Here is a 21,507-nt window from a genome sequence, read left to right as displayed (position 1 = left end):
ACAGCACTTAACCTCATGATGTTGCTATTTACAATAATTCAACTTTGTTATCTTAAAGGGGCAGGCCACATTAAACAAAGCTCCATCTGAGCAACAGAATAATGTATCGTGCAATACATGGTATAATACTCCATTCATTAAAAAATAACCTTTTCTTTATTTCTTCATGGAATGCGGGCATCACTGGCTGGGCCAGCATTTATTGCCCATTCCTAATTGCCCTTGAGAAGGTGGTGGTGAGCTGCCTTCTTGAACCGCTGCAGTCCATATGGTGTAGGTACACCCACAGTGCTGTTAGGGAGGGAGTTCCAGGATTTTGACCCAGCGACAGTGAAGGAACGGCGATATATTTCCAAGTCAGGATGGTGAGTGACTTGGAGGGGAACTTCCAGGGGGCGGTGTTCCCATCTATTTGCTGCCCTTGTCCTTCTGGGTGCTACGGGTCGCAGATTTGGAAGGTGCTGTCAAAGGAGCCTTGGTGAGCCTGCATCATGTAGATGGTACACACTGCTGCCACTGTGCATTGGTGGTAGAGGGGGTGAATGTTTAAGGTGGTGGATGGGGTGCTAATCAAGCGGGCTGCTTAGTCCTGGATGGTGTTGAATTTTTTGAGTGTTGTAGGAGTTGCACTTATCCAGGCAAGTGGAGAGTGTTCCGTCACACTCCTGACTTGTGTCTTGTAGATGGCAGACAGGCTTTGGGGAGTCAGGAGGTGAGTTACTCGTCGCAGAATTCCCAGCCTCTGACCTGCTCTTGTAGCCACAGTATTTATATGGCTGGTCCAGTTCAATTTCTGGTCAATGGTAACCCCCCAGGATGTTGATGTTAATCTGATCTACTCTGAGCAAAGCCATAGGAAATGTCATGGTATTTTTTTGGTTCCCAGATGCTGACAGACCTGATGTGTGTTTTCGATTGAAACAGTTAAAGAAAAAACAAATATGAATGGAAATTAGTTTAAGTATGTGCATTGAAAGATCATTACTTATTTCATTAATGGTCACACATCATAAAATCAACATATAGGACATGGAGAAGTGGTGTTCAAAGAACCATGACTCAGTAAGAACTAGCAATAGGCTGTTATTTTACTTCCATAGAGTTCTATGTAGGGAAGTCTTGTGGTGTAGTGGTAGTGTTCCTACCTCTGGGCCAGAAGCTCTGGGTTCAAGTCCTACTCCAGGGGTGGGATTTTCCGGTCCTGCCACAAGTCAATGGACTTTTGGCTGGGGCACTGTCCTGCCCATGACAGGTCTGGAAAATCCCAGCCCAGGACTTAATGGCCATGGAAGGTGCATTCATAATGTGGCCAAACAGGTTGATCAATACACCTGGTGGCAAGGTAAAAGTAGGAGTGTTTCCTGGTCAGCCATCCTGCAGGAGGCAATGGCAAACCACTGCAGTACTTTGCCAAGCATAATCATGGACTGATCCAATGGAAGTCCATGGTCACCAATGCCCTGTTAGGGGGTGTGGGGCCTCCTGAAGGAGGAGGGTAACTTGCTGGATTGATAAATTGTCAGATCACATGTATGTTACATTTCCCATGTGAGTTCGTGCATTTCACATAGGTTGCACAGAACCCCCAGCAACACTAGAAAAGTTTGGTTCGTTCTAGTCTCCCTTGGTCCTAAAGGGAGGCTGTTGCACGCCAGGCATCTTCAGATTTTGACAGGGGGAAGCATTTGCTACCAAGTAAGGATAGAAATAGAGACGAGGTGGACAGATAAGCCACCGTGGCTCCTGCAAGCTCCAGTGGCAGACCTGAATTCCAACCCCGGCGCTTCAGGAAAAAAACGACTGTTTGGACATGATCCCTAACATTCTGCTGAGAGTCATCAATTATGCAAGGTAACGGCACGCACTGGTCAGGGAAGGAAGCGCTCCAATATGGCGACAACCGCAGTTTCTCCTGCATCCTTTCCACATCTGCAGTACAGCAACGCCTTTCGGGATTTGTGTTAGTGCACAAAATGTAAGTGAACTCCTGCTTTTCCTACGGCTGCAGCGCCTTTTTCTGCAAGAAGTGGCCCTTTCCCCCCGCTCTAGCCCCAGCAAAGCCGTTGCCGCAGAGCAATTTTCCAGCTGTGAACATCGTCTGCATTTCTGAGTAGGGTGTCTGCTGGGGCTCCCCAAAACTGCAGATCAGGCTCTTAAATAGCAGGCTCAACAGCACCCCCCCCATCCCCCTCCCCTTCTCCCTGCTTTACCGCGGATTTCGCTTGGAATCTAGTAATTGCATAGATGTTAGATATTTAAATGCCAAAACAGTCCCCCCTCCCCCCCCTTCCATAGCCATTAGCCAAAAACGTCGACAAATCTACATCATCCAGGTCTGAACTAACAGAACGTTTTACTTCCCCCCCCCCTCCCTCCCCCCTGCCCACATTAAAGGACTGAATTTTAAATGCATCATTTCATTGAGACCCGGAACACTTTCCACAGTAAGAGGGTTGAGGTGGGGGTGGGGGGGGGGACTGGGGGAGGGGGTGGAAATGAATGTATGGCTGCTTTTAAGTTCTTGAAAGGTATCTGAGATGTGTGCTCGTGGCTATGCGGTTGAAAGCATTCACTGTCACCGCAGCTGGAAAGTCAAATTGAATGTAGTGCCGGAACATTGTAAAGGTATTCTGGTTGTATTTGGTTTGGCAAAGCCTGGTTTGTGGTATGAGTATACCGTCGACTCTTCACCGCCCCCCCCCCCCCCCCCCCCCACCCCCAAACTCCCCACCCCCTCCCCTATACCAAATCTAGCTGGGTTGCTGCCTGGATGATGTTTAAATGAGATCTGTTATTGCGGGTGTGGTGTGCTGTGGATTATACCGGTGGATCTAATACTGTCTGTATCGTCTGCAGGAGTTTTTCCACCTCCCCCCCGCCCCCCCCCTCACCAAATTATATAAACACGCGTTATTCTCTGATTTGACAGAGGTGAGTGAAGCTGGGATTTCTTTCAGGAATATGGCGTGAAAGGTACCGGATGCCTGAATACTGCAGTGCTTTCCACCCCCCCCTCTTCCCTCCCCCCACCCCTCTTCCTTGAAATCCAATGAACCTAACCCTATATATTTTAAACTGAATTATTTACACACATTGTATTCCCCGTATACACTGGCGTTTACTGTGTGAGGTAGCTTGCTGCTAATCTGAAAACGTTGCAAATAAGCGAGAGTACCACGATAGGTGCTGTAGAGGGGGGGGGGGGGGGGGGTGGAATTGATAGGGGGGCGGGTGGGGGGAAAGAATGGGGTTTTATACGGTTTGGACGTGTGGAGAACCAGTTGCAGGGGAAGGAGTGATCATATTGTAAGGTAAGGTGTGTTGCAGAGAGACTTGAGAATGTGGCTTTGAACCCAAGCGGTGTGATGTGATGATGGGGGATGGTTGGGAAGTGATTCCTAAGTTTGGGGACGCATTGATAAACTCAAGATGTTATTTTCGATTTGAATCTTTTTCTTTTTGCTACCAATGAAAAGGCCCAGGAGTTAGCCATCCTGGGTCCACGTTGCTAGCTGCAGATAACAAGTAAAACGTCACCCCGAAAGTGTTTTGCCAGCCTGCCTATAGTCTCCAATAAAAAACATTATCCTTCCAGGAATTTGCGAGGAGTGATTTGCTGGAATATATTGTTGAAGCTATTTTTTTAACAATGGATTTTCTTGATCAGCCCAGGAAGTAAAACAAAGTCTTGCAGTCTTGTCGAATAGTTTAAGTGGGGCTTGCCAAGGCCAATGGGCTATTCCCCCCTCTCCTCTCCCCTCCTCTCCAAAACGAAGAGCTGCGTTTTGTATCCGTTGCGTTTGTCTGGACGCCGTATTAAAGTGCCTGGGAGGCTAACCAGTGACGCTGCTGTATACGGTTATTCATTGTATGTGTGGTCTCCCCACACAGCCCTGAAATTGTTCATTTATCTTGTTCGATGTAATGTATAAAGCGACATATTTTTGCCCCTCATTGGAAGTTCCTGATCTGTCTCTCACACACACGTTACCCCATGAAATTCCCCCTCGGGTGTACAGACCTACTTGCGGTGCTGAAAGAACAGCGCCAAGTGCCCAGTCTTGGCCTAATCTCCTGTCCTCAGCCTCATTTCTCTCGGCCCTGAAATATCAGCGTGTGATGTTTCCCTGAGATGGGAAATCACCATGTTTCCGTTTTGGCTGCCCACCCTCATTAAAGACTCTTTAAAAAAAAATCACCCATCCCTGGTGCCCACGTGGGCTGAACGGCCCTTTAGAATATACTTGCCAAGTGTCTTAACATATTTTCATGCTTTTAAAAGCGACTGTTTTTGTTTCTTAAATAAGCCTTTTAGGGGGATGCTGCACTTTGTGCGATGGGGAATGCTTGGGCCCTTATTTAACTCCTAAAAATGTGGAGCGCTCGCTCAGTTCTGTGGTTCGACTCCCCCTCAAGAACATGGCCTCCGCTCAAAGTCCAGTCCCACCTGTGCAAATGGTTTGCTTGCAGGAGTCTATTTGGGTGTGGTTTTGCACGATATTAATATCGTGCATCTTATAAACCTATTGTATAGTAGCCCCCCTTCCCCCCCCCCCCCCCCCACCGCGCGCAAGACAGTAATTTAAATTAAACCCGCACAGCGAAATAAACGATCAGATGTGGCACAAGGTTCGGTGTTACTAAATACAGCACAGAGCAAATAACGCTCTGTTAAGTAGGCATTCTGGTTATTTTGGCTGAGAATGAATAGGGTATCTTCCACCTTTTCGGCATGTAGCGCGCTATCCTATTACCCTTGTGACTGTACATAGTACCAAAATAACACTCATATTTATGACACCTGGCATTGGTTTATTAGGCTTTTCGCGCTGCGTTTTTATCGTCAATATATTATCATTTGAGCGATTAAAAACTGCATTTTAAATTTCAGCTTGCAGCCTCTATTCTGGACACGTGATCTCCATTCATTATTGATTTGCCTTCCTGCTGATGTAGCTGAAATAGACATTGGAATAAAGAAATAACCCGGAATCGATGCTTTATTGATCTGCAAAGGATTTGCAAAAAAATGTCCAGTGTCTTAACATGAAATAAGACGAGATTCAGAAGGTAGGTTCATGGTTAACAATCAAGCATCTTGCGGCTATCTCCCGCCTGATTTTAGTCGGAATGCCTCCAGTTGTTGGGAGTGGGGTGAAAAAGCAAATTGAAAGCGTATGCTGAGGAGCAGGGAGATCGGATAACGCAGGGAGAGCAGGGCGTTTGTGGTGGACATGTGTTGTAACAACGATTAATCTGGCGCTTATTTGTATAGTGTGTGAGATTTTAAAAAAAATATTGGTCTGCGTTAAGGTGCCATTCACTCGTCGAGTCTCAACTTTGTTCTAATGTCTGAGTTAGGATAGGTGACAATGTGGGGGTGTGAAGTATGTGCTTCTTTTGGATGCGTACCTTGGCCTTTGGTCTAAGAAGGAACATGGATTTGACGAACGTAGCGCTAACTTTTCATGTTGAGACAGGATGTAATGTGCCATGTACCGCAGGACTGTTTAATTGGTCTATCTAGTCGATAAAATTACACATCGCATCTTGTTTTAAAATTACAAGGAATCAAATGGGCAAATAATTAGATCAATAATTGAGTTTTGAATCACCAGTGATAGTTTGCTATATTGAAACTGACAATCCAGATCTAAATTGTGAGTTTCTCCTCTTAATAATGTGATGATTGAAATTGCAACAACAAATAGTATATTTACAAAGGGAAATTAAATATGGGAGAAGTCTGAAATGCTATCACATCATGTCTCTTCTGAGAGATTTGAACTTATGATAAGCGTGTATCCCAGTTTCAGCTGTCATAATCATTGGAAACCACCATTACCTTTTACTGCAATAGTTGGAGAGTGTACACACTATCTAAATAGGAACTTTGACATTTAAAGTTTTACAATAATTTGCTTTTCTTAAAACAAGGCCACCCCTATTCCAGAAATATTCTGCCTCTTGTGCATATTTTTAGCTGACTGGGCCCAGCCCTAACCAAAACCTCTGAGATTATGTAACCCGCTCACGCGATTCCTTGCTTTTTTGTGAAGTGGGACTCTGAAATCTCAGTTATGGTTGAGTTTTGTTTGAAAATTAACTGCGCTCAAATATTTACATCTGTAAAGAACCCGAATATTTAACACTACATTTGGAGAGACAACAAAATGTTAGTCTGAAGACCTTTAAATGTCAAATGGCCACACCTATTAAGGAAACATTTAAGAGTAATAAGAATTTGTAAAGAATAAAATGATTTTTGCAGTGTTTTCAGTGCATATTAATGCATTATAATGATGCCTCTATGAATTTAGTATCTTATGGAGACAAAAATGATTAGAACATTATTGGGCTACTCACTCTATTTCCCCTGTGTGTTGGAACATTTTATTGTGCCGTTGTGTGTGCTTTGCAATATTATGGTGCTATAGAAAAGAACAATTGGTCAAATTTAAAAAGTTTTTTTGAATATTTTAACTCACCTTTTGTCCACATTTCACTATATTTTATATATATATATACACACACATATAATATATGCATATATAAAGTGTGTATATATAATGTGTATAAAGTATATATACAAAAGCACTTTGAGGCATTTTTGAAAGACCTCATAAGGTGCTATATAGAAGAATCTTTTTTTCTCATTGTTAGATTAAGGAAGTATTTAACGGTGAGATTCAGTGCTAAATATTAGTGATTCACATTAGTTTATTACCTGCATGTTTTTATTTTTAAAGTTTATTTGTTGATTTTTTATTTAGACAGAACTGTCCCATCCTGGAGGCTACATAATTGAAGACATTGTTGCAGGATGAAAAGATGGCAGCGCACATGCTTGCACCGCCAGGCCCTGACAGTTTCCGCCTTTTCACCCGCGAGTCTTTGGCTATCATTGAGCAGCGGATTGCTGAGGAGAAGAAAAAAAAGCCCCCCAAGCAAGACAGCAGCCACCGAGATGATGATGATCAAAATAAGCCTAAACCAAACAGCGACCTTGAAGCGGGCAGAAGTTTGCCATTTATCTATGGCGACCCCCCTTCTAAATGCATTGCTGAACCATTGGAGGACTTGGACCCTTTTTATATAAATCAGAAAGTGAGTGCCTTGGACAACAGTTACTAGCTCTTTTTGCAGGGGAAAGCTGTAAGATCAGATTGACGTGCCAGAAGTGTGGTTGTAAGGATAGTTTGGTGTTCTCCACTTGCAAAAGTTAGCAGTCACCTAACAATAATTGTCTTGGGGGAAATAGGTCTCAGGTTTTAAGTTTAAATCTAAATCTTAGTCTTATGATTCTGATACCTTAGAAAATTGGATCATATTTCCCTTGTGTGGTAATTTTGCAGTCTCAGCCTTGACCTATAACCAACTTCCATTTGGAAGAGCCTTGTACACTGTCCCGAGTGCCATCAGAGCTGGCTTGCAATGGCCACATACTTTGTTTTCAATTATCAGTGAGGTAACAATTACAAAGTCACAATCTCAAAGCATATGCTTTTCCTGGTTTTAAGTGTTTATCTGATTTATATTGGCAGTCATGTAATGTTCCCGATATGGCTTAATGTTCCCAATATGGCTTGCAGCTATTAGGAAAGGGTTAAGATGGATGGTCATTGGAAAGAGTTTACTGACTGAAATATGAATGAGACCTCAACACATGAACCCACCACTACAATAACACATGATATCGCAGCCATCAATGAAGCAAGACATATAGATGCACCAGTCAAAACAGGAGGTTATTTTTTGCTAAATCAGATGCAAGGCTTTACCACATCTGGTTTCCTTAGGATATTTTCCACTGGGTGATATGGCCCACATTTTAATGTTTACTGGTAGTAGGAATAAAATATTTTGGCCCTGAAATGATAGTTTACCCCAGCAATGATGATGGACTCCAACATGCACTACAGGATGAAAATGAAGGATTCGGTGTATTTTTTGAAAAAAAAAAACAATTCCTAAACTGAGAATTGGAGCGATGAGGGACAAGACTCTAGCTTTTTTTCTTCTGCCCATAAAAATATATATTTTGTAAATGTTAAAATCCACTTTGAATTAAATTAGCCCTGACACTATTACTGTGACATTATGTAGGAATTCAAAAACGGGCAACAATTATTGTTGCTTCCCCTCGCCCCTGCCCATTCCCATGCCCAACTCCTCCCTCCCAGCTGATCTCCATGAAATAGCCACAGCAAGCATTAGCTTGGTACCGTCAGAATGGTAAATTCTCTGCTTCCTAGTACAAGGCCCCGCAATATTTTTCATTATTAGGCAAATGCAATGTTTGTCCTATCAAATTGAAAGGATTTGAAAACTGAAGTTGACGGGCTGCCAGCTCTTTCTTCTTCATATAATGGCAAGTTCTTCAGACCTTTCTGACCTGGTAACCTTGTTTTCTTATAATGCTTCCCTCTATGACGTCAATTAGACCAAAACATGGCTAAATTTTTACAAATTTAGAGTGCATCAACTGAACGCATTTGCTTTTCAATTTGGACATTTTTCTATCAGGATGTTCATGTGTTATGCCTGTGGCTAGGATTTGAGAGGAAATTGGGTGTGGGAGTAGGATTGTGAGGATCTGAGATTTATTCTATATAAGATAGGAGTTATGCTTTTGTGAAGTTGTCTCTTCATTTTGTTTTCCAACAAAGTGCAATTTTCTAAAAACACTGTGGCACTTGCAGTGATGCAAGGAGTAGAATTAATACTTGGTAAGGAAAACTTTAAATCTTATTTTCAGTGGATTGAGTGGAGCAGGACCAAGACTCAATTGGCAAACTTTATTTTACACAAAGCATCAAGAGATTCCGCAGTCATTTTACCATTGGGCCTGGGTTCAAATCTAGTCCAGACCGATGGGGTGAAAGTCTCTGCTGGCTGTAAGAGTACAGATTAAAATGAATTTGAACAATCTCCACCTGGTTCTGAGTGAGCATGGACCTGCAGCACAAAACTGCTTCCAAGTTGTCAATTCTTCAGCTTGGTTCCCAGTGACAATGGGCTCTTTATACAAGGCCAAGCTAATAAATTAACCATAGTTGTGTGAGGCCCAAAATGGAGCTTGTAAAGAATGAAAATTTTGTTTGCTGAGGTGAGGAGGCTGGAAAGATGCCCATTTTGGGATTTTTCATTCCCTTTTTATCCAATAAGACATATGCTTGTAACTTTTATTGGGGGAGGGTATATCATGCTGCGGCACATCAAGTGTCCCATGTTACTTGAGCCATAAATTGGACACCATCAAAAATACACTTCATTAAGAAACAAACAATCTGTTTTTTCTTCCACATGGTTTAATGAACCACATTCATCTGAGCTGATAGATCATCGTAAATATCATAAAGAGAGAAATTTGTACACTCACTAGTGTCACGCAGTCCTTCCTTGTTCTCAATTACCTGAAATCTACTGGTCTGATGCAAGTGAAATTTTGTGTGGAATTCCACCTCAATGTTGTAATGAAGATTTGCTCTAGTGACATGAACAGGGAACATCACTTGGTAAATTCTGTTCACTGTGGTTGAACGATCAAGGCCTGTGGTGCAGGGCACTGCCAAGGCTGGAAAGAGATTAGGTAAAATCAGTAAGTAAGTAGTGCTTGGTTGGTGGTACACTTAGATTTTGAAAGTTTATAGAAGGGAAGGAACACAGTGGGAGATAAGTCTTTGCACATATCCTGAGATCCTGAGAATGAATGAATGACTACAGCCAGCAATAATATAATTTTAATTTGGTATTTCTATTTATTCATGCTGCCAAACATTAAATGCAGTGAGCTGCTATTAGGGTTCAAGAGACTTGCTACTGAGTAGCATTCTCTTTTTTTCTTATACTTTGGTAGAGATGAAGCAAAATACCCTTCACCACCGCCACCAAGAAAAGCCCTGACCCCTGGTTTCCCCTAGAACTTTGTACATTTTGCAGTACCCTCTCAATAAAGTGAGGCTCTAGCTGTGTGATAGCCATTGTGCAAGAACAGTGTTTTCTTTTTAAGTAAACTTGTGCTTGGAGTAGAATTGCTCTTGAACTGAATCCAGCTTATTCAATGCGTTATGGGCCCACAACACAAGATTACCAAGTTGGCTGTTGTTTTAAGTTTTGGAAAATGTCACAATGGTGCAGTATGAGGTGCCCTTCTGTGCTTGGGGCTGAGGAGCAGTGTTGCAATAGGGTAGAGGGAGCTTTCGTCCATGTTTTATGATGAAGTACCTGAGCTGGGACTGCTTGATTCTGATGCGGAGTACCTAAAATGGGAAAGTATTCCATCCTCTAGCATGAGCATCCCTCACCTTGATGAGCACTAAATCTGTTCTTTTTCTCGGCTGCCTTAAATCAGATGTTTTGCAGCTGAAAGGTTGTTGCAAAGAAGGGTGAGAGTTGGCTTACAGATGTGTCTTCCAGAGGTCAGCAGGAGGCCTTAATAGATTTACTTAATTTTCTGAATACATGCTGGTTGCTGGGAACTGTGCACATCAGAAAACAGGCAGGGTATTCACACTTTTGCAATTATATATTACCAGAAAATGATCCCATCATCTCAGATAAAAATGTTCTGTTGAATTTGATGGATAGACTTATTCACTGAGTTAAATATAAATCTCTAGATGATGGAGGGTTTCTCCCCCATCACCCCTCCACTTTATTAGATGGGGGAGGAGATGGTAGAAATATGGGCCAGGATTTTACGGCCCTGCCGCGGTGTGTCTCCTCCCCCTGGCGGATGCGGTGAGCCATTTAAATATTCATTCAGTTTGGCGGGACTATAATATCCCACTGGGTGGGAGGGGCCATAAAATCCTGGCCATAAATTTTGTTGCACCAAAGAAGAAAGATAGTTCATATACAAGGGACTTATTTGAAATAGCAACTAGGTAAGTTTTATATGTGTTTGCGCAGGGTCTATAGGCTATCCATAGATTTTTGTTCCAGATTTGTTTGGCTTGGGGTTGCATGTGGAAATTACATTCACAATTAAAGTTACAGCAGTAAGTAAATTGTAGGAGCTTGAGACTTCATCATGAATACACCAAAAGCTTATATATATATATATGGTGTCTTTAACGGAGTAAAACAACCCAAGACGCTTCCCAGGAGCATTATAAAACAAAATATGATTCCAAGCCACATAAGGAGATATTAGGTCAGATGACCAAGAGCTTGGTTAAAGAGGTAGTTTAAGGTTGGTTTAAGGAGCGTCTTACAGGAAGGAAATGAGGTAGAGAGGTAGAGAGTTTTAGGGAGGGAGCTCCAGAGCTTAGGGCCCAGGAGGCTAAGGGCACAACTACCATGATGGAGCAATTAAAATCGGGGATGCTCAAGAGGTCAGAATTGGAGGAGTGCTGAGATCCTGGAGCGTTGTGGGGCTGGAGGAGATTACAGAGATAGGGAGGGGCGAGGCCATGGAGGGATTGAAAACAAGGATGAGAATTTAAAATCAAGATGTTGCTTGATCGGAAGCCAATGTAGATCAAATGTAGAGTAAAAATAGGATTTGTACTCTTTTTATAATGGCAGCATTCTGACTTGGAATGAAATCTGTTAGCTCATTATAGATAGTTATGTACCCTGACCTCCTTTTCCACTTCTTGACACTATCTGTTTTCCTCTCTTGCCACCCTGACCACAGTTTCCCTCTCTGGATTGTTTTCTTGCTTAAAGTTATCTTGACTTGCTTCCACCCTCAAGCAACCCCTTCTTTGTTCTAAAGCTGCTGCATCCCTTTCTGAAGTTGCCGTCACTTTTGTTTGCCTCGTTGAAGCTGTTCATTTCCCTTTCTGAGGTGGTTTGGCCACTCTTCCTTTCTGAGGCTAGCCATTTCTCTCTTTCCATGGCTGTTGCATTCCTTCCTGATATTCCTGTCATGCTGCTCTTCTGTCCGAGGTGATCCATTTCCTTCTCTGATCCTGCCCTAACTACAGTGTCCTTCAGGTTGTCCAGTTCTTTCTCCAGATCCATCTTTACTTCCTGTTCCCTCCCCAAGGCCACCAACAAAAGTCACAGTAAAATGGACTTTCTTTTAAACAAAAATAGTCATTCCGCTACTTCTTGATAAAATTCCGACTCTTTAAATAAGATCCTTATAGGCGCAGTGCAGTGCCTGCCCTCATCTAAACCCATGATCTCTGCAGGCAGCAACATGTCTCCTGACACAAACTCTACAAAAATATCCACACAGTTGAGGAAATGACTGGGGTGGGCCCAGCTCTGATGGTGTACTTGTAGTCTGCCACACCTCTAGGGAAAAGAACCTCAAAAGCACTTAGGCAGCACCTTCCAAACCCATGACCTCTACCACCTTGAAGGACAAGGGCAGCAGATAGATGGGAACACCACCACCTGCAAGTTCCCCTCCAAGTCACTCACCATCCTGACTTGGAAATATATCGCCGTTCCTTCACTGTCGCTGGGTCAAAATCCTGGAACTCCTTCCCTAACAGCACTGTGGGTGTACCTACACCACATGGACTACAGCAGTTCAAGGAGGCAGCTCACCACCACCTTCTCAAGGGCAATTAGGGATGGGCAATAAATGCTGGCCCAGCCAGCAACGCCCACATCCTGTAAATTAACAAAAAAAAGAAAGACTTAAAAGTTTATTATATTTGTGCATATTTTTGTAAGAATATCCATTCACATGATAAACCTGGTCTCCTAATGGCATTATGTCTAAGTGAGAGCTTGATCCTGACTTACACCTCATGAGCTGCAAGTGTTGGCAGGCCATTTGACTATTTGGGAGAATCATGGCAGAATTGTATGCACCCATTTCCAGCAGAGTTGTTGGATTGCAATTTTTTTTCCTTCCAGATCCCCGAGGCACTGAGGTCAGTTGTCATAGCCCTAATACTACCTGGTTGAGTTAACTCAACACATACTGGGGTCTGAATGCGGGACCTGCCTGGTCAGTGTGGCTTAGCTGTTGGCTCTCTATGAACTCATTGTGCCAGCTGGAGAGATTTACAGGAAGTGCCATTTGTCTTTTTGTTGTGGCATATTGAGAGTATGCATAGTGATTGTCATTGTAGCACAGAGGAAAGGGAAAGTGTGCTTTTTGCTATCGTGAGCTGGTGGGAACTGTCAGTTTATCAGTTTCAAATCTGTCTTCCTTCCATGTGTCCATAAACAGAAGTGTCAAAGTGCTAACAAAAATTCTATCCATCAAATCTAGAAACCTGAACTACGGTATGGATGAGCTTGATTTTTTTTACCTTGGATAGGACAGAACATACAGTGGCAGAGAGTTGGATAGTGAGATTTATACAAATCCCTGCAATCATGTCATTGATGATTTATGAAGCATTTTTCATAATCTGCTATTTCCTGTGATATTTACATTGCACACAATGGATTCCTGATAGCCACTAGGCCCTAAAGTCCACATGTACCATTAATGATGGTGCACAATGAAAGCACGCTATCTTATTCCTATAGTGATACAGTATCCTGAGGTGCAGCCTGGCTGTCCAAGTGGATGTTCTCTCAATGTTTTGGTCAACATTCCTCCCTCGAATAACACCACCAAAAACAGTCAATTGCTTGTTCCATTGCTGCTGGTGTGATCTTGCTGTGTGTAGAATGGTTGCCATGGGACCTTACAAAACATGAGTCACAGCACTTCAGAGGAGATCATTTTGAAGTGCTTCACATACAATATCACTTGAGAGATTTGATATGGTGCTATATAAATCCCAGTCCTTTACCAACAGAATCCTGATCAGCCATGGTATTGACCCAAGGTGGATACAGAAAAAATGACTGGCAAGTTTGCTGGCATAGCAACATTTGCCACTTAGCCCTGCTAGTTTAGATTAATCTTTAGCAGCAATCTTTGGGTAGGAGGTGTTCAGCTTTCACGCTTGTAATAGGATGGTCATTTAATTTTGTTTTCTGAAGACGCAACTTGTTCATTTAATACAAGATTATGTGTGAAATGTAAAATTGCTGGAAGTATCATTTCAGTTTTCATACATTTTGAGATCATCTAAGCTGACAAATGTCAGTTTTTTTGACAATAATTTAATGCATAGCCATGCATCCTTGAATTAAGTAATCCTGTTTGTTCCCATTAATATTTTATTGCATTTGTGAGATGTTTTAGCAAAGTACAATAGCAAGAGGTATTCACTTTCATCTGATATTTTTAGGACCCTTTTTGGTGAGAGTTAGACCAAATCTGGCCAGTGAATTCTGACAGAAAAATTATAGAAAAAAATGTCCTGAAATATTTAGGAGATTGAAGTGCTGAATATATTAGACAGTACCAAATTATTAATTGTAAAATTATAATCAAAATGGTTTTCATTTTTTGTTTTGTGTGCACGTCTGGAACAGTAATTTTATAATTTCTGAACAATTATGATGTGAGCACAAATGGGGGGAATAAATGCAGAGCCATCTGTACAGTAAACTAGAAACTGGCTGTATATACAACGTGGCTACTCTCAAAATAGACCACCTGACAGGCAGCTGACTTTGCACACCTTTCTGCCTGTCACTGCTTGAGCTCAGTTTGATTTCTCTGCCCTCCCTAAATGCTGCTCCTCACTCCTGATCTCATTCTCTCCTTTCAGCCTTCTCTCTCTCATCCACATTGCCTTTATCACTCTCACCTTCCTTCCTCCCTTGCACTTGCCCTTTCTTCCTCCCTGCCTTTGTTTCTTTCTCGCTATCCCCTTCTGTGTCACTCCCTCGCTTTACCGCCCCTTCTGTATCTCCCCTCATGTGCCCACCTGCCCCTCCTATCTCTCACCTTGCTTGTCTGTTTCTTCTGTCCTTCCTCATCCTTTATCTCCTCTTGCCCCTCTCTTCCCCTTCCTCCCTAACTCACTCTCTTCCCAACTCTTTCTCTCCTTAACTGTTGCCTTCCCCCCCCCACCCCGTCCCTTCCACACCCCAATCCCATGATGTAAGATGACACAAACTCAGAGGTGTATAGCACAATATGATTAGACAGAGCACAGTTTTATGAAAGGGAATTTGTGTTTGACAAACGTATTAATATTTTGAGGGTGGATGATGGGGAGCCAGTGGATGTTGTATATTTGGATTTTCAAAAGGCTTTCAATAAGATGCTATGCCATCAGTTATTACACAAAATTAGGGCTCATGGGATTGGTGGTAATATATTAGCATAGATTGAGCTTTGGTTAATGGAGAAACAGCAGAGAGTTGGAATAAATGGGTCACTTTTGGGATGGCAGGATGTAATTAGTGGAGTGAGTCATCGGTGATTGAGCCTTAGCCACTTATAATCCATATCAAGGACTTAGATGATGGGACTGAGTGTAATATATCCAAATTTGCTGATGTTACACAGCTAGGTGACAACGCAAGTTGTGAGGAGGACATAGAGGCTGCAAAGGGATATAGACAAATTAAGTGGGCAAGACAGGGCAGATGGAGTGTAATGTGGAGAAACGTGAAATTATCCACTTTGGTATGAAGAATGGAAAAGCAGTTTTTTTTAAAAATGTTGGGAGACTAGGAAATGTTGGTATTCAAAGAGATTTGGGTGTCCTTGTGCACAAGTCATAGAAAGTAAACATGCAGATACAACGAGCAATTAGGAAGGCAAATGGTACGTTGATCTTTAATGCAAGGGGTTTGGAGTTTAAGAGTAAGGAAGATTTGCTGCTTTGGCGAGATCGCATCTGGAGGACTGTGTACAGTTTTGGTCCCCTGAACTAAGGAAGGATATACTTGCCTTAGAGGGAGTGCAACAAAGGTTCACCAGATTGATTCCTGGGATGACATGGCTGTCCTATGAGGAGTGACTGACCAAAATGGGCCTATATTCTCCGGAGTTTAGAAGACTGAGAGGTGATCTCATTGAAATGTCTAAAATTCATAGAGGGCTTAACAGGGTTGATGCTGAGCATTTTTCCCTGGCTGGGGAATCTAGAACGCAGTCTTAGAATAAGGGGGTCAACCAATAAGGACTGAGACAAGGAGGAAGTTCTTCACTCAAAAGCTTGTGAATATTTTGAATTCTCTTCTGTAGAGGGCTATGAATGCTCAGTATTCACGACTGAGATTGATAGGGTGTCGGGCACTACGGGGGATCAAGGGTTATGGTGGGAACGTGGAGTTAATGTAGAAACTCAGACATGATCCTAGTGAACGGTGGTGCAGACTCGAGGAGCTGAATGGCCTACTCCTATGGAGCAGAGGAAGACCATTCAGAGCATTTTTCAGAAATAAATTTTTTAAAAAATGCTGGAAATACTCAGGTCAGGCAGCATCTGTGGAGAGAAACGGAGTTAACGTTTCAGATTAAGATGACCTTTTGTCTGCTGACCTGCTGAGTTTTCCAGCATTTTTGTAATTTTATTTCAGATTTCCAGCATCTGCAGTACTTTGCTTTTGCAAAGCATTTTTCTGTTCTGGCTTTTTTCTGGAGCAATTCAAAAGGATTCCAACTACTCTGTTTTCTGTTCAAAGTCTTGTTTATTCATCTGCTTCAAATGGTTATCTATGCTTCTCTTAAAACATGCACTGATGTTTGCCTCATCAGCTCATGTCAAAGGCACCCTATACTCTATCAACTATCTTGTGAACAGAAGTTCCTTCAAAGTGCCTCTTCACTCTCAGTGACAGTTCATTCTTTTACAGGTCCCATGTAAAGTAGGTTTGAGCAGTTGCACCCCAGTTTCTTATGGGCACCAGATTCAAATAGGGCAGATCTTAGATAGCTGAGGAGTGAGCGAGCTGTAAGTGAAAGGAGAAATGGGTAGACTGAGTTGGAGAGCAACTGTGAAATATTTTATATAAAAAAAATACAAAAGGTGTCCCAAGTATATACTATTTCTTTACAAAAAGAAAATTACTAGAACAAAAACAAAATGCTGGAAATACCCAGCAGTTCAGGCAGCATCTGTGGAGACAGAAACAAAGTTAACTGCTGGGATTTTCCAGCCCCGCCATCGGCAGACAGCATCGCAGGTGGGACGGGAAAATTTGGAGAGCCGTTGTCAGGGCTGGAAAATCTCACTCAATGTTTCAGGCCAAGGACTTTACTTCAGAAATAAAGGAAAATATGAGTAGTTTCAGGTTTAAGGATAAATAAGGAGATTAGAAATCAATTAAAGTTGATGAAGGGCGCCTATAAGGAATAGAAGAACAATAATAATGACACAGCTAAAGGAGACAGAAAATTTTTAAAAAGATTACAAGCAAGATAAGGAACATTAAGAGGGAAAGGAAGGAAAAATTTGAAAGAAGTCAAAAAGAAAAGTATAGGATTTTACAAATATATCAGTGAAAGGAGGCTCATTGAAAGCGAGGTGGCATCCCTGAGTAAAGAAGGTTGTCAGTTTATGGGTGATGGTCAGAAAATGGTAGAGGTATTAAAGTACTTTGCATCGACTGTTATGAAATAGAAGAATGCCCGAGAGGAAGTGAATCCTGAAGTGGCCGAGATGGAGATGATGTGATGGGTATTAGGAATATTTTAGCTAAATTAGTTAGTCTAAAGGAAAACCAAGCATCAGACTCCAACAGAATGCATCTTGAATCCTGGGGGAGATGAGGGAGGAAGTTGCCAAGGTCCCAGAAATGCTATTTCAGGACTGTATTGGTGTGGATGTCAGAGGACTGGAGAATAGCCAATGTAATACCCATTTTTATAAAAGGGAGACAGTGCTAATCCAGATAATTACAGCTTAACATCTGTGATAGGGGAAATTAAAACAAGAGTGAAATTGCCACATCTGGATAAAGAGAAACATAGTTAGCATTAGCCAGCACGAATTTCAAAAAGGGACAGCTGTGCTTGAGAAACCTCAAAGTCCCTTGTCAAGATGATAGACGTGGTAGATTTGGGAAATGCCATGATGTCGTGTACATGGAGTTTGGGAAAGCCTTTGATAAGGTACCACCCAAGGAGAATATCTTGACAATTAAGGGGTTTGATTTAGGGGGGGGGGGGCGAGGGGGGGAGGGGGGAATGGCAAAATTGATTAAAAATTGATGAGAGAGAAACAAAGAGTTTGACAACATAGGAAGTATAGTTAATTCATTGGCAGACCAAAGCAAGTTAAGATGGGGGAAATAGGCTTAAAATTGGCAGATGAATTCGATGACAGTAAGTGCCCGACAAGGCAAAAAGTAACAGTAGTAATTCGGTTCTGGATGGAATGAGACTGATACTGTGGAAGCCTGGAGAGATTTAGGTATATAAGTTTATAGGATGTTAAAGGCAACACCTTAAATTGATTTTGCTACTTAAAAAATCTTAATGAAATTTTAGGCTCTAAACTATAGGAAGGAGAACATACAACATTGATTGAGTGGGGCCTGGTATGAGGAAATACAAAGATAGACCAGAAAAATTGGAACTCCGTTTGTTAGAATAATGCAGATTATGGGGTGATTTGATTTGATGCTTAACAACATGGAAGCATGAGACAGGTTTGACAGAAGCAGACTGTTTCCGGTAGTCGAGAGCTCCAGAATAAGAGGAACGATTAATTCTGAGAGACTTACAACAGAGGGCAGCATAAACGTCTTTACACTGACAGTTGTGAGGCTGTGGAATTCACTTGCTGGGTTTAATAGATGAGGTGGAAACTATGTCAGCATTCAAGATTAGATTTAACAGGTGGATGAAGGTCAAGGAAACAAATAGGGGAACATGGCAGGCACATGTAATTTGGACTATTTGCTCACATGGAAAGTAATCACTGATGCAGATTTGTCGGGTTGATTGGCCTGCTGCTGTATTGTAACTTCTCTATTTCCTATGCAAAAATCTGTCGCACTAAACTGGCCATAATTTTGACTCAAAATTATACTAGATAGGCGATCTCAATCAGAGAGATGTCACAAGGTGACTGGTTTTGGAAATTGGGATGGGGTAGTGGGTGCTCTCATGAGGGTAAATGCAAGTCCCTTGCTGAAGAGGAGGGAATTTATACCTGACCTGGAAGTGCTTGTTGCTGAACCTGTGTAGAGAAGTCTTCTTCCATACCAAACATCGTACCAATAGTTCACAGAATGTAAATCATAGAGCAAATAGCCTAGCATTTAATATATTGACAAGGAAATTAGAGTCACTTGGTTTTTCAGGTGTCAGTGTCCTCGGGTTTGTGGCACTCTCCTCTGACTCATTCGGTCGTGGGCTCTTGTCCTGTTTCAGGAATTGAGCACATGCTGTAGGCTGAGACTTCAGTGCGGTACTGAGGGAGATCTGCCCTGTCAGAGGTGCTGTTTTTCAGATGTGACGCTGCGACTGCCTGTTCAGTTAATTGTAAGAGATTCAGCAACACTATTCAAAGAAGTGAAGTAAGTTCTAAGATCCCGGATGGTGTTTCTCCCACAACCAACGGCAGCAGAAGCAGATTTTTTGGTCATTTTTTTCATTTGTCGTCTCTGGAACCTTGCTGTATGAAAATACATTGTCACATTTTCCAGTGTAACATTTCAAAGCAAATTCATTAGTACTAAAGGATTGAGGATGTTTTGAGGATTTAATAAGGTGCTATAAAAATGCAAGTTCTATTTCTTTCCTTGCTGCGCTGTCAAATGTGATTTTCAAGTATCTATCGCAAAATAAACGATACATAGGAGGCATCTCCTGACAGTGATTTGGGAGACATCTCTAAGAACGAAATGACCAACTTGAAAGTGTGCACCACCTATACACAGCACACAAAAGTAATAGAATTCTGCAATGCTACCTTTCATTTACACCCAGCATCGCTGCTTGAGTTTATTTGGATAGAGTCCCGTCGAGTGAGAAGGAATCTCAAACCCGACCCCAATCCATGTACTTTCCAGTTTTAAAGGAGGCAGGATGGCGGGTAGGTGACCGACCAATCCACTCTTAGGAGGTGAATCAGTCGGCAAAAGCTTTTAAGGGAGGTTGCATGCCCCCATTTTAACAAGGTTTCTATTCTTTTAATCACTGTTGGCTAGTTTTCCCAGGCTGTTGGAAACCAGGCAGGTAAAGAGAGGTGAGAAGAATTGGATCCACGTGGTAAGTGCCTTTACAGCAATGCTTGTGGGCCAGGAGGAGCAGGAGTGTTTCCTCCAAGCCCAATAAGCTTCCCTGCTTCCAGGTCCATGATCGCCGACTCCCCCTGATCTCTCCCACTATCTCTCCCCACATCCATGTTATCTTCCCCCTATGATTTCTTTCCCCCAGACCTCCCTCTCTCTCTTCCTCCCTCCATGTCTCCCAACCCACTCTCTACTCCTCCTCCGCATCCTTCCACCACAGTTTTTCCCATCCAACTGGCTGTTATACAGGAAAACTGGTCAAGGCATTTGATATATGTCCTGGTAATTTCTGTAGGACGTCTGGGAAACCCCCTACTTCCAAGTTTCCTATTCAGAACTCCTCCCCACCCCAACACTCCCCAACCACCTCTGTAAATAACATGGCCAAAACATCTTTTGATGATTCATGCACATTTGCAAGATTATGGTTCTTGATAGTATTTACAGCACAGGAACAGGCCATTTGACGCAACTGGACTTTGCTCCACATGAGGAGTCTCCTCCCATGTCTAATTTGTCTTGTCCACAATCAATAAGTACATTGTAAATTGTAACTTTGCAGTGCACTTATATGCCAATGAATTGCAGCTGGTAATGATTCTGCTGTTGCCATTTTTCTTTCATGGGATGTGGGCTTCACTGGTAAGCCAGCATTTGTTGCCCATCCCTAATTAACCTTGGACTGAGCAGCTTGCTAGGCCATTTCAGGGGGCAGTTAAGGGTCAACCACATTGCTGTGGGTCTGGAGTCACATGTAGGCCAGACCGGGTAAGGACAGCAGATTTCCTTCCCTAAAGGACATTAGTGAACCAGATGGGTTTTTACAGCAATCAACAATGGTTTCATGGTCACTATTAGAGACTAGCTTTATATTCCAGTTTTTAAAAAAAATAAAATCGAACTTAAATTCCACCAGTGACCATGGTGGAATTTGAACCTGTGTCCCCAGAGCATAAGCCTGGGCCTCTGGATTACAAGTCCAGTGACATTACCACTACGCCATCATCACCACTCATCACTGTCTAGAGGACCGTCATTTCTCTTCCACTGTATCTCAGACCCTTGCTTTTTTGTTTCCGTCCCCCTGCCCTCCGCCCTGCTTTTCCTGGCTCTGAGTTTGCTTAAAAACTATCGTATCTCTAATTTTTTTCCAGTTCTGATGGAGGGTCACAGACCTGAAACGTTACCTCTGTTTCTCTCCACAGATGCTGCCTGACCTGCTGAGTAGTTCCAGCATTTTCTGTTTGTCATTAATACTGCCTGACTACACATTCCAGTTCTCCCTTCCAGAACTCCCCTCCCAGCCAGTAAAATTTGAATGTTTAAGAGAGCACCCTTAAACATTTTAAGTCAACAAGTTATGTTTAAAAGGCGCTCATGGGGTACAAGGACGGGTCCTGACCTGTACCAAGTTACATTCCATTTGAGGTCAAACTTAATGTGCGAGTTTCTTAGCTTCTCTGGTTTCATTCTGGACTTGAGCTACATTGA

The 21,507-nt window shown here is 42.4% G+C and overlaps 1 protein-coding gene across 1 annotated transcript in view; it reads left to right on the top strand.

Annotated features, from left to right (window-relative positions):
• The first annotated feature begins 1,861 nt into the window (after window positions 1-1,861).
• Window positions 1,862-21,507, top strand: part of LOC144672613 (sodium channel protein type 8 subunit alpha-like) — a 233,689-nt gene continuing 214,043 nt past the window's right edge. Inside the window, exons 1-3 of the mRNA XM_078534436.1 lie at window positions 1,862-1,975; window positions 4,892-5,070; window positions 6,774-7,107. Coding sequence (XP_078390562.1) covers window positions 6,832-7,107 — 276 coding nt within the window. The 5' untranslated portion in view covers window positions 1,862-1,975; window positions 4,892-5,070; window positions 6,774-6,831. The remainder of the gene's footprint in view (window positions 1,976-4,891; window positions 5,071-6,773; window positions 7,108-21,507) is intronic.

Source organism: Cetorhinus maximus, chromosome X, assembly GCF_964194155.1.
Source record: "Cetorhinus maximus chromosome X, sCetMax3.hap1.1, whole genome shotgun sequence".
Taxonomy (NCBI): Eukaryota; Metazoa; Chordata; class Chondrichthyes; order Lamniformes; family Cetorhinidae; genus Cetorhinus; species Cetorhinus maximus.
Note: the sequence above shows the minus strand (reverse complement) of the source record. Positions and strands in the feature narration are given on the sequence as shown.